The sequence below is a fragment of the Astyanax mexicanus genome, chromosome 18, assembly GCF_023375975.1.
Source record: "Astyanax mexicanus isolate ESR-SI-001 chromosome 18, AstMex3_surface, whole genome shotgun sequence".
NCBI lineage: Eukaryota > Metazoa > Chordata > Actinopteri > Characiformes > Acestrorhamphidae > Astyanax > Astyanax mexicanus.
In genome coordinates this window covers 43,999,007-44,012,156 of record NC_064425.1, presented here as the reverse complement: position 1 = coordinate 44,012,156, position 13,150 = coordinate 43,999,007, and the positions used below count along the sequence as shown (strand labels likewise).

At 40.5% G+C, this 13,150-nt stretch overlaps 1 protein-coding gene across 1 annotated transcript in view; it reads right to left on the bottom strand.

Moving 5' to 3' along the window:
* nphs1 (NPHS1 adhesion molecule, nephrin) overlaps nucleotides 1-13,150 on the bottom strand; it is a 138,413-nt gene that overhangs the window by 112,729 nt on the left and 12,534 nt on the right. Inside the window, exon 3 of the mRNA XM_049467072.1 lies at nucleotides 3,278-3,472. Coding sequence (XP_049323029.1) covers nucleotides 3,278-3,472 — 195 coding nt within the window. The remainder of the gene's footprint in view (nucleotides 1-3,277; nucleotides 3,473-13,150) is intronic.

Below are 13,150 nucleotides of genomic sequence, written 5' to 3'. Positions count from 1 at the left end.
GTGATTCCCCAACACAAGGAGGATGAAGACTAGCACACATCTCCTCCGATACATGTGACGAGTGCGACTCCACCTCTTTTCATTGCGGAAGCAGCGACTTGGAACCAGCGACTCGGTTCTGATACATCAGCTCACAGATGCAGCCTTGTGCTGATTCACATCACCTTTTTGTATTGATGAGGGAAAAGAGCACCATCTACTGTGTCCACCCAGAGAGAGCAAGGATAATTGTGCTCTCTGAGGGCTCCGGAAACTGATGGCAAAGCTGCATGACCAGGATTCGAACCAACGATCTCCCGATCATAGTGGCAGCACTAAGCTTGGAAGCCCTTAATCTGGTTTAATCAAGCTTGTTGACCAGCTAAACTCATAAAACTCAAGATTTAAACTGGTCAAATATTAAATATTACAAATATTAAACTCTTTGGTTTTCCATGATGTTAGATCTTTAAATCCAGTGGAAATCTTTAGAAACAGCTTTTTCCGGAGTTATTGTTCAACTGAATAGCAGCATCATGAGGAGTTAACTGTGGCCCAATATGGCCGCTTTGGTGTGTAATGAACAGGGAAGCTGCTTTTAGGCCTCTATTCAGCCTTAGATTTTAATTGCAGGCGTCTTTTTATAGGTGCTAGTCCGCCCCGCCTGCTACGCGCACCACCACCACTATTCAGTGGTGCGAGCCACCAAGCAACAAACTCAATTTCCCCCTTATTTACTCCTAATGGCCGATAAGGATAGGCATGATTCAGAGCTGTTTTTGTGTAGGCGCTCGGCTCGCGGAGAAAAGAACTGCTCATTTCTCAAACCAGTCCCCAGTGCTTAAATTAGAACCTCCTTTGTTAGCGTTTCGCTAAGCTGTTTTCACGAGTACAATGCTTATGGGATTCCACGGTTCCAGAGGCTGCAGAAAATCTATACGCGACTCCAGCTCAGGATTAAAGGGAAATATTACTAAAATATTCATTATGCCGTATCATTTTTAAAGCAATAATTAATGGAAATACTCAACGTGACCATTGCTAAGCGTAGAGACAGGTGTAATTGATATTGATTGCGCATCTTAGCTGGATTTTCTCAGTCAGCTTGACTCTAGAGTTGTAGAGTCACCTGGAATTTTTTGAGGAGTTCAGTTAACAGCTGTGCTGAACTCGTCAAGAGTTAATTAAACTTACATTTCTTGTCTCTTAATGTTAATGTTAGTTTGAGGGCATCAGTTAAAGTAAAGTTGTGAAGTAAAGTTCTAATCCAGATTATGAGAAGCAAGAACTACTCAACTAAGTAAAGAAAAACATACTTTAAAAAAAATGAAGGTCAGTCAATCCGAAAAAAGAAGAATTTCAAGAACTATGAAAGTATTCTATTTGAAAACAAGGTTAAGCAGGTTAAGCGCTGTCACTATTATCAGGAGATTGCCGGCGGGTTCGAATCCCAGTCATGCAGCTTGCCATCAGCTGCCGGAGCCCTGAGAGAGCACAATTGGCCTTGTTCTCTCTGGGTGGGTGCAGTACAGTAGATGGCGCTCTTTCCTCTCATCACTCCTAAGGTGATGTTGATCAGCACAAGGCTGCATCTGTGAGCTGATGTATCAGAACCGAGTCGCTGCGCATTTTCTCAAAAAAAAAAAAAAAATATATATATATAAATAAATAAATAAATAAAAAACTGATGAAGTTGGCGCTCATCAGGACCACTCCAGAAAAAGAAGAATAAGAGCTCCCTCTCTTGTACAGGATAAGTTTATCAGAGTTACCAGCCTCAGAAACCACAAGTTTAAAGATAATTTCACTATTCATTTACTGTGTAGGAAAAAAATATTTAAAAAAAATCATTGAATGAGAAGGTACTGTCATTTTTTTGTCCTGCGCAAGTATAGATAAAAATACCACAAATCCATAAATATTATTTTAGCGCCACAAAAGTTTATTATTGGCCGTCCCTTCTAATTAGTGACGGTCAGCTACTTTTAAGGTACCTCTGTTGCTGACACAGGCATTTAACTGCACAAACACAGTGTGTATAATCTCCATAACAAAGCATTGCCAGGATTGGACACTCTGGAGCAGCTGGACCCGAGCCTGAACTGACCTAATGCCAAGCAGTGGGCTGAGGAGCAGTGGAACTGTTCCAGTAGACCAGAAAGAAAACTTTTTGAAAAAAAATAAATAAATAAAATAAAAATAAAAATTGCTTGTAAAACTGCTAGAAAGTATCGTGATATTTTGTGTTGCAATACTGTATCGAAAAAAAATTAAAATACCAATAATACTTGTTTTTCATTAATGGTTTACATGTATAGCAATGTGGTTAAACTGCATCCACTAGCTAGTGTTGTTGTACTTTTGTTTTTTTAAGATCCTAATGTTCTGATTGGACTAGCATTATAAACCGTTAAATCAACCTAATAAACTGTTAATCTGTGTAGATTACAGTTTTTTTTACTTAGCTTAGCTTTACTTAATTTGGTTAGTAGTTAACACATACACACCACCACCAGATCTCTCTTTTTTTTTTTTTAGATTGACATTTCCCTTTTCTTTACTTTTCTTTTCTTTTCTTTTACCGGTCACCCCTCTACAAAGGTGCGACAGGAATGTGTGGTTTGACTTATATGTGTGGTTTATATAGAGTGCTGCACAGATGTGGCTGGTGATGCCACTGATTACCGCCAGGGATGATGGGAATTGGAGTTTTGGAACCCAACTCCACTGATTTTTCCCTCTCCATTGCCTAGCTCCCCTGCTGGTGGCCAGTGGTACAGCAGTGTCTATCACAGTATAGCAATATATTTCAGTATATTAAATCTTATCTCCTGTATTAAGACTCTAGAGCAGAGCTTACTTAAAAAATAATAATAATAATAATAAAAATGCACACATTTTTTTTTTACTCCACACAATTTCTCCACATGATGTTTGTACGTGAAATCGCCACAAAGCCTGGCTAGACTGTGTCATATTTGTGAAATTTGTGACATTTGTGACTTTGGAAAGCAGGTAGTGTGTACAACACCTTTGATATGTGGCTGAGTACAATCAAATTCTCACAGCAATGTTGCAGCATCCAGTCAAAGGCCTTTCCAGAAGCGTAAAAACAGCAAATATTCTGCCTGAACTGAAGAAGGTATCTCCTGCAGTTTGAACATGCATTGCTGTACAGTATGTAATATTCCAGCGTGGTGTATTTATGATAATGTATTATAAAATGAACAGCTATTTATTTATATATTCATGCTGTTCTTCTCACAGGTAATTCTCTGAGCCCCGGCCCAGTTCTCACCTCTGTCCTGGTCTCCGGTCATGCTGTAGCGCGGGTGGCCGGGCAGGGACCGCTGTGGCCCCAGCAGCAGGCCGTCCTTCACCCACTGAACGCTTCCAGAGGCCCTCAGCACTTCACACTTCAGCAGCGCCGTGGCCCCCGTCCGCACCGTCAGGTTACGGGGCTCCGTCCTGAACGCCTGCTGCCCACACACACCTGCACAGAGAGAGAGAGAGAGAGAGAGAGAGAGAGAGAGAGAGAGAGAGAGAGAAAATTACACTACAGTATAAAACACTTAACCCTCCTTATGTGTTTAAAAAAAATTACAGTCTCATTACAATTGATTAAAAATGCCTCAAAATTCCTATATATTTCAAATAATATATATGCTTCAGACATGGTAATGGGTGAGCTGACTATTTTTGTGCTGTACAGGTAATCACTGAGCTTCAGTAAAGTTGCTCACCATAGCTAGGTAATGTGCCACTGCCACTCACATAGTACAGACAGACATTTGAGCATATATATTCACTTAAAACTTCCACTTTCGTAGAAACACTTACTTTGGTCACCTTATTGGAAACACTTACTATGGTCACTTTATTGGAAACACCTAGATTTTGCTTCCACATACTGGCCATTTTTGTAGAAACACTTAATTTGGCCATTTTATTGGAAACACATACTATGGCCACTTAATTGGAAACACTTAATTTGTGCTTCCACATACTGGCCATTTTTGTAGAAACACTTAATTTGGCCACTTTATTGGAAACACTGATTTAATTTGTGCTTTCACATACTGCTCACTTATTATAAACACTTACTTTGGCCACTTTTTAAAATAACACTTACTATGGCCACTTTATAGGAAAAAACACTCAATTTGGCCACTTTATTGGAAACACTTACTTTGGCCACTTTATTGGAAACACTGACTTAATTTGTGCTTCCACATACTGTACACTTAATGGAAACATTTTTTTGCCACTTTATTAGAAACACTTACTATGGCCATTTTATTGGAAACACTCAATTTGGCCACACAGACTATGGAAACACAGACTATGGTCAGTTAACTGGAAACACTTAATTGTTTCACTTAATTGGAAACACTTACTATGGTAATTTTATTGGAAACACTTACTTTGGCCTCTTTATTGGAAACACTTATTTTGGCCACTTTTAGTTACTTTATTAGAAACACTTGTTTTAGTTGCTTCCTATGGCCACACTACCTATGGCCATTTTATTGGAAACACTTAATTTGGTCACTTTATTGGAAACACTTATTTTGGCCACTTTACTGGAAACACTTACTATGGCCACTTTATTGGAAACTGAGTACACAGGTAAAGAACACATAGGGTTTAGATATGATCTTATTCACCCCCCTGTTCCCTTTAAATCCAGTTAAATCCAGTTGACTCCAGTACAGCACGTATTTAAATACACCTCCATCTCCTCATTAAATTATCATATTTAACGAGCCGTGTCTGGCCAATCAAAACACGGAGCAGCAGCAGGCGTAACTCAGCCGGGTCTGCAGTCTGAGGATCCATCGCTGGATCCATCGCTGTTCCTCATCTCAGTGTATTTTTTTTATTGATGGCGGATTGGAAGCAATCTGGCCCCACAAATGAGTCAATAAAGTAATTACTGTGAATTAAATCTCTCGGCGGAGAGGAGGAGGAGGAGGAGGAGGAGGAGAGAGAGAGAGAGAGAGAGAGAGAGCGGTGGGGGATGAAGTATGATGGGACCTCAGCCTCCCTCTGCTGTTTTTCTTCTCAGTCAATGTGCCATCAAGCTAATATTCACTCAGAAGAATGATGGCAGCTTGTTGAAGACCCCTAATTTGTCAAAGGTGGGCCGTGCTCGGCTGATCCGTCTGACAGTTCTCGACTGAACAGCGTGTAGCTCAAACGCGACGCACACTCGTCATAAACGTGATTTAAGCCGCGGGTTGTGACACAGGAAAAGAGCATCAGGGGATCGGGAAAATATGGCCTTTGACAAGAGTTCTGATACATGTGGAGAAAAAACGGCACGTCCTCGAAGAAGAGCAGGAGAAACGGGAGACAGTGATAGAAATAATAGTAATAAATTCAGTGATGTTTACTGCATACACTGTATGGTCAGTTTCAAAGCGCATCTTCAACAGCACAGCTAGCAATCTGAGCTATGAGAGATTTGTTTTCATATTTGTTCTTCCTAAAAAGCATTTTTTTTGTATCGTGGATATTTAAATGTAAAGTAAGAAATGTAAAATTCAATTAAGCAATAATACGCAAGAGATCACAGCACAGCAGTGCCTCGAGTGCATTACTACGATATACTGTATTTATACCACAGTTCCATTATTAATTACATATTTCTGTTTATTAAAAGAATTTGAGTTAAAGAGGATGAGAAAATACAATCTGTTTGGTTATAAAAACTCCGCCAGTTAAAATAGTTCCATTGCTGCTCTGTTTGTAGCTGCGCTGTTTGGTTTGTAAGCGCTGCATCGTTGCTAGGTTACCAGGAGTATGTTGTGGAGTAATACATGGAGAGCTTCGGTTAAAGTGCATTACTGGCTGATAGCGGCACTCATAGAACGCCTCTCAGCCAATCACACTGCGGAAAAACATGATAAAGCATTACTGATTACTGAAAAATCCAGCAATGCTTTAACATCCAGTTAACAGCAGTTTAAAGCTTTTTCAGAAGAGTAGAGGCTGTTACTGCAGAAAACGAAGCACCAACTTTCTATTAATACCCTTGATTTCAGAAGAACAGTTGGATTAGCAGGTCCAGGTATGTACAGTGTGGTGTATTTTTTTTTTATTCTGCATTTTATAAAAGCTGGCCAAGACTTGAAGAATGCACTTCAAAGTGCACAGTGGCAATTAGTTGTACTAATTGCTAATTGTCCTGCTAAGCCAAGTTAAAAGTGTCAGCTAAAGTAGCGTAGCCTGCGTCTGTTTCACTTCCACTACTGAAGAAAATGTCATTTAAATTTCACTTATTTTACTTTCAGTCAGAACGGTGTGTAGATATACGGTGCCTTGCAAAAGTATTCGGCCCCCTTGAACTTTTCAACCTTTTTGCCACATTTAAGGCTTCAAACATAAAGATATGCAATTTGAAATGAATTTTTGGTGAACAATCAACAACAAGTGGCACATAATTGTGAAGAGAAACATAAATCGATCATACAGAAATGGAAGGCAGACCACTGCAAATCTACTAACCAAGACCCGATCGTCCCTCTAAACTTTCAGCTCAAACAAGACTGAGAAGACTGATCAGAGATGCAGCCAAGAGGCCCATGATCACTCTGGATGAACTGCAGAGATCTACAGCTGAGGTGGGAGACTCTGTCCATAGGACAACAATGCACATTGTTCATAAGGTCCAAATTTGACTCGACTCTGATTCAGAAGATCCCAATTTTATTTGATTTCTGATTTGATTCATTTATTTGGATATTTCAGGTAAAAATTACAGAACTGTACTTTGACCATTTTCTCCCACTGAAAGTTGAGAAGGTTTTCAGCTCATCCTGTAAAGATACACTGAGCTCTATAAACATAACGGACAGGAAATTAGAAAAGACCACAAAACACAGTGAAAACAAGGATGAAGAAGATCTGGTTCAGATCACGTTTTAACATTCATCCGAGTTGCTGTCAGTCAGCTTCAGCTTCAGTGAGCAAAGTGTGAGTGAAGCAATTTTTAGTAGAACTGACACCTCTGTGAACTCTGCAGCGCCGGGCCAGGAATAGTGGAGGAGCGCGTGAACGCGGCACCGGCGCGTGAGAAGTTCTATCACATTTTTATGGAGATTGGACGGTTCTAACGTCAGCCGGCAGCGCAGTAGAAGAAAAGAAAGCCTACATGTTAGCGCTGTCATATCAAAACCCTTTAACCTTTTTTTCCTTCTTCTTTTTTTTTATGTAACTTTTTGACTTCGTTCAGAAACGCGTTTATATTTACGCTCTGATCCAGAGCGACTTACGAGCCTAATCATGTAGAAAGGTGGGCTAATGCAGTGTAGGAGGACTCGAGGACTCTTATTAGTTACAGGGTGATCTGATTGCTGGGGGGGGGGGGGAGTTTGAACCATGTTGTGCTGCTGCAGGGAGAGAAGCAGTTCTACTCAAAATTCTGTTTTAAAGGAGAAATCTGGTGTGAAATGGAGTTGGATTGTAGAAATTTTGTAGAATACCACACCACTGTTCCCCTCAACATTCACAAATACAGCGTTTTTAGCTGATGATCCCAACAAGCGCACAATGTGACATTGTGTACTCACATAGTGCTTGTTTAATGCACTCTTCTGCTGCCTAGTGGACTTTTTGGGTAATTCCATTTAGTTTGTATAGTTTTGATGACATCATCACTAGTAGGCTGTTAGTGAATACGCCATACGTCATGAACAGAGGGCGTTGAACATCGTTGGTAAACAGAAGTGGCCATTATTCACGCTGAAGAACCTAGTATTCTTGGGTTCCCACTGCGAATGAACGCTCCTGATTCCGGAACCTGCTTTTGTAGGTAGAAACACGGCGAACCGGTTCAAACTTAGGTTCACAAACCGAAACGATGCCAGTTCTACATCTGTTGGAAACGACTAGCTAATATCACCCTGGCTTACTGGAACACTCAGGGTTCTACAGTGTAGCTCTATCGGGTGGCATTAGCCACGAACCGCTAGCAGTTAGCCACTAATGCTAATGCTCCAGCTTTAGTGGAAATCTAGGAGTCTAAGCTTGTTGTAAATAAACAGAGGTGCTTAACTCATCTTGTCTGACTCGACTAAAATGTTTTTTTTTAAGAATTACAGTTTTGTTCGCTTAGCTTAGCTTTATAACTTATGTAGCTGAGTTAGAAGGAAAACTTGGCGACACCCCTGTTCCTGCTACTAGTAACTAGTTACTAGCGTCGAATAAAATATACCTTATAATCCGCTGCACCTTATAGTGGGAAAAATACAGTATATTGAAGGACGAAACGCAAGACACATCCAATAACAGCAACTGTTGCTTTAGGAACACAGAAAACGGTAAAATTGACCGAAACCAGCAAGGCCTTGTGGAAAAGAGGCCTCTGAGATGCATGCTAACTGTTGTACTGTAGCTGTCTTTTTGTTTTAGCTCTTCGCCGCTCAGTAAAACAATAGAAAATCCTCAGAACCCTCCTGCGCTTGTCCTTATAATTATTCAGGAGCTGCGGGCGGGCGCAGTGTTAGCGCTGTGTACATATTGCACGCTGGAAAGTTTGACTTTTGGTAGTTCTTCTCCGTCTCCTTTGATCTGATGTTACTCTCAGCACTGCAGCTGGAGAAAGAAAAAAAAATAAAATCCGTCCTGAAAGATTATGATTTAGAGTAAATATGATTGTAGTGTACACAGCAGGGCCCGATCCTTTGGGGACACGTAAAAGACTTGAAAGCGGCTCCCGAGAGCCCCCCTGATATTAGAGCGAAAGTTTTTCAAGCCCTCGACCTCCTTTAAGCCAATAACAAACCGGGGGTGCGCTCGGGCACGCTCGGCTGCGCTCAGAGTGCGGCGGCGGCGGCGCCTTTCACATCAAGGCTGCATCAGTCACCTCACGTCAAAACTTGAAGGGCACAATCGGACACGAGCGACAAGCCGGAAAACACATTAGCATAATGTTTACATAAATGAATACGTAAACACGGCCGTGAGATAATCAGCGTGGCACATTTAAATGTGCCGGCCCACCACAACCCCACCGACTCTCTCCCCTCGGCTGCCTGAGAGAGAGAGATAGGAGAGGAAAGACATGTCAAACACTCGGCCCGGCTCTGATTCCCAATCCCCACGCTCCGCTTTGACGTCTTATTTGAACAAGATAATGCCATGGGATTAAGTCTTGCGGAGGAATCTGGCTTTCAATCTGTGAACGGGCGCTGCGCAACCGCGGCTGGTCCAGAACGGAGGAGTATCGCCGCTAATACAATGTACGACATCTCATTATCCTCTTCCTATTGGGGTCCGAACACACATCGCCTCAAATCTTAATAATCTCCATTGTTTGGCAGCTAAAAGACAAAGACACAAAGGCAGCTGATTAACTTCATGGAGGGCAATTCTCTAGTCACTCCTCAGGGCCGGGGATGTTTCCATCACTATGCTCGGCTGCATTGTGAATGAGGGTCACCCTCAATGTATTTCAGAGTTAAAATAAAGGTTGACTGATTGATTGATTGATTGACCATGCAGTTATGTTAAAGAAATGGCAGTAATTTTTTGACTTTCAGTCTGTCAAAGTCACTAATTTGCTGACTATCCAAACCTAAAAGTAAACCTACAAAAGTCCTCATAAAAGGAAAGGTAATAGTATCTTGTCCCATGATTTTGCCACGACCAACTGAAGATAAAGTAGACAGCAATGACCTGTACGATTCCCAATCCCCACGCTCCGCTTTGACGTCTTATTTGAACAAGATAATGGCGTGGGATTAAGTCTTGTGGAGGAATCTGGCTTTCAATCTGTGAACGGGCGCTACGCAACCGCGGCTGGTCCAGAACGGAGGAGTATCGCCGCTAATACAATGTACGACATCTCATTATCCTCTTCCTATTGGGGTCCGAACACACATCGCCTCAAATCTTAATAATCGCCATTGTTTGGCTGCTAAAAGACAAAGACACAAAGGAGGCTGATTAACTTCGTGGAGGGTGAATATCTAGTCACTCCTCAGGGCCGGGGATGTTTCCATCACTATGCTCAGCTGTGTTATAAATGAGGGTCACCCTCAATGTATTTCAGAGTTAAAACAAGGGTTGACTGATTGGTTGATTGACCATGCAGTTACAGTATGTTAAAGGAATGGCAGTCATTTTTCGACCCTCCCTTTCCGTCAGAAATCGCAGTTTGTAAAAGTGTTTTAGTGCTGGTAAAATTGTTTAGCGTCTTGTAAATTATTCTCTTTAGTAGTTTTGTTTTCTTGAATGTAGTTACACGATTACACGTTGGACAATGAAACTGAAACACCTGGTTTTAGAGCACAGTAATTGATTGTGGTGACGGACAGTTCTGGTGGAAACAGGAGAGTTGAGGTGCACATTGAATTCTGCCGTGATTTGATCAGCCGTGGTTTTATATATTTTTGGATACAATCCGGGTTAGCACCCGAACATCCCTTTCAGACAGCTTCCTCTTACAGCGTCCACAGTTAATCCTGTTGGATGTGGTTGATCCTTCTTGGTGGTATGCTGACATTACCCTGGATACCGTGGCTCTTGATGCATCGCAAAGACTTGCTGTCTTGGTCACAGATGCTCCAGCAAGACGTGCACCAACAATTTGTCCTCTTTTGAACTCTGGTATGTCACCATAACATAATGTTATAGTGTGCATTGCAATATTTTGAGCAAAACTGCTCAAAGCTTTTACCCTGCTAATTGAACCTTCACACTCTGCTCTTACTGGTGCAGTAATGTGCAGTTAATGAAGATTGAACACCAGGCTGCTCCAGTTTAGCCATGAAACCTAAAATCCCACACTAAAATGAGACAGGTGTTTCAGTTTCATTGTTCAACCCCTGTATTTTTTGTGTAGAGTTTGCAAGCTACGTCAAATAGACAACCTTGCTTAGTTTCTAACACAGTTTGACATACTGTAATCTACACCAATTGAATAAAATCAGATTAGCAAGTCTATTTAAATAGACTTGAGTATGTTTAATATTTTTTTTCTTCTAACATCATTCCTGTAAATGAAAACTAACCTTCTAAATGAATCCACAGGACGCTTGTTGCTATAAACATGTCATGGTCTAAGCATTTCAAGCCTACAAGGTGCAAATAAGCAAACAGGCGCCGCTATCTCGGCTACACGCTGTTGATTTGCTCAGCGTTTGCAATCTCTTTGGCCAGCGGTTGTCTTAAGTGTCAGGATGCGCTCCCCACAGGTAGATTACAGGCTTAATTTGCGGTACTGCCTGCAGAGCGGCCTTCCTGAAGCTGCGACTGCGTGCTAAAAACGCGAAGGCGGGCTAATTAAAATTGCTTTCGCAGCTTTATAACATCAACAGATTGGCATGCATTATGATGTCTGTACATGTGTGTGGGCGGAAGTGAGTTGTATGACATGTTCCCGGTACACACGCAACACTCTTTACCGAGGGATCACAAACACCTTCTCAACTTCCACAACTTCAGAACTGAACGGAATTTTCCGTTCGACTGCAAACACTGTCAAACCTGTAGAAATCAAAATATATATCAATATATCAAGTATTGCAACATTTTCGGAAACACTTCCTATGAACCCTGTATTCATAATGCCTTATGGATGCATTCATAGCGCATTATATGACATGCATAATACCTTATAATGGTAATAAGCCTTTATAATAACTCATAAGTACTTATAGTAATTATAAACTACAAGTATAAGGGATTATAAAGAAAGGCCTTATAATGCCTTATAATATCTGTTCGTAAGAAAACTGTACAATGTAGTGTTGTAATGCACTATAACGCAGATTTGGTATATTTTGGTATAATGCATTATAATATGCAGCTATGATTTCTACAATTAAGCTTTTATATAATGTAAGTGTGTGACACATTATAAAGCCTTATATACAGTCATTACTGACTTTGTGTGAAGTGAGTTTTCATATGCTTAATTTGAGAAATCATAGCTGCAGTCAATCAGTCAGATGTTAGAATGTCAATGTTAGAATGGGCCCTATATATATATATATATATATATATATATATATATATATATATATATATATATATATATATATATATATATATATATATAATGCATTATTGAGTCAAATTTCTGAACTAATTTCTGAACTGTTTCAACTAATACAGTATATGGACAAAAGTATTGGGACATCTTATACATATATACATCTTCTTATATATATATATATATATATATATATTTTTTTTTTTTTTTTTTTATGAAATCAAGGCTATTAGGAAAAGTTTATTCTGCTTTTGTTGGACTACCTGTCTCTACTGTCCAGATGGGATGTTTTCTACTGGATTCTAGTGTGAGCATTGCTGTGAAGATTTGATTGCATTCAGCAGGAAGTTGTATGGTCATCATTCTTCACACTTTATTATCACCAACAACCAAACACTCCAAAATCCCCAAGAACCCCAATATAAACATTTTCACATTTAATCAGTGATTTAAAATATATTTCTGACATAGTAATTAATTTGGTCTCTTCCCATTCAAACAAATACAAGCTGGTCTTGATTTGTGATCCATCCCTGAATCATAAATGGAGACAAAATGAAACACTGGTGAACCTTCCCAGGAGTAACTGGCCCGCTGAAATTACTCTAAAAGGGCATGGACAACTCATCCAGGAGGTCATCCAGGTTTTTTTTTTTCATGAATCAAGTCTATTAAAAAGACTTTATCCTGCTTTTGTTGGAGTACCTGTCCTTACTGTCCATGTGGGAAGACTTTCTATTAGATTCTGATGTGAGCATTGCTGTGAAGATTTGATTGCATTCAGCAATGAGTTGGATGGTCATCATTCTTCACACTTCATCATCACCAACTCCCAAACTCCCCAAGATCCTCAAATCCTGAAATATCATCATCCTCTACAGCAAAGGCAACAAAGCAGCACCTTGATTTTCCACAAAAATCACATGCAGATGTGCTGCAGCTATAATAACCAGGCCTGTCACAACACCGCAAACATTTCCTCCACACGTGTGGATCAGCCGCCTGCGCAGAAACATCGCTCACTGGATGGAAACTTCGTACGACTGGTACGTTCCAGGAGCTGCTATGTGGGTGTATCATGCTTATGAGTATGATTAGCAGATCTCTTCTCAGGATGTGTGTCAGACTCCCGGGTTCAAATATTGATTGATCTGTCATGTCTGTCACATG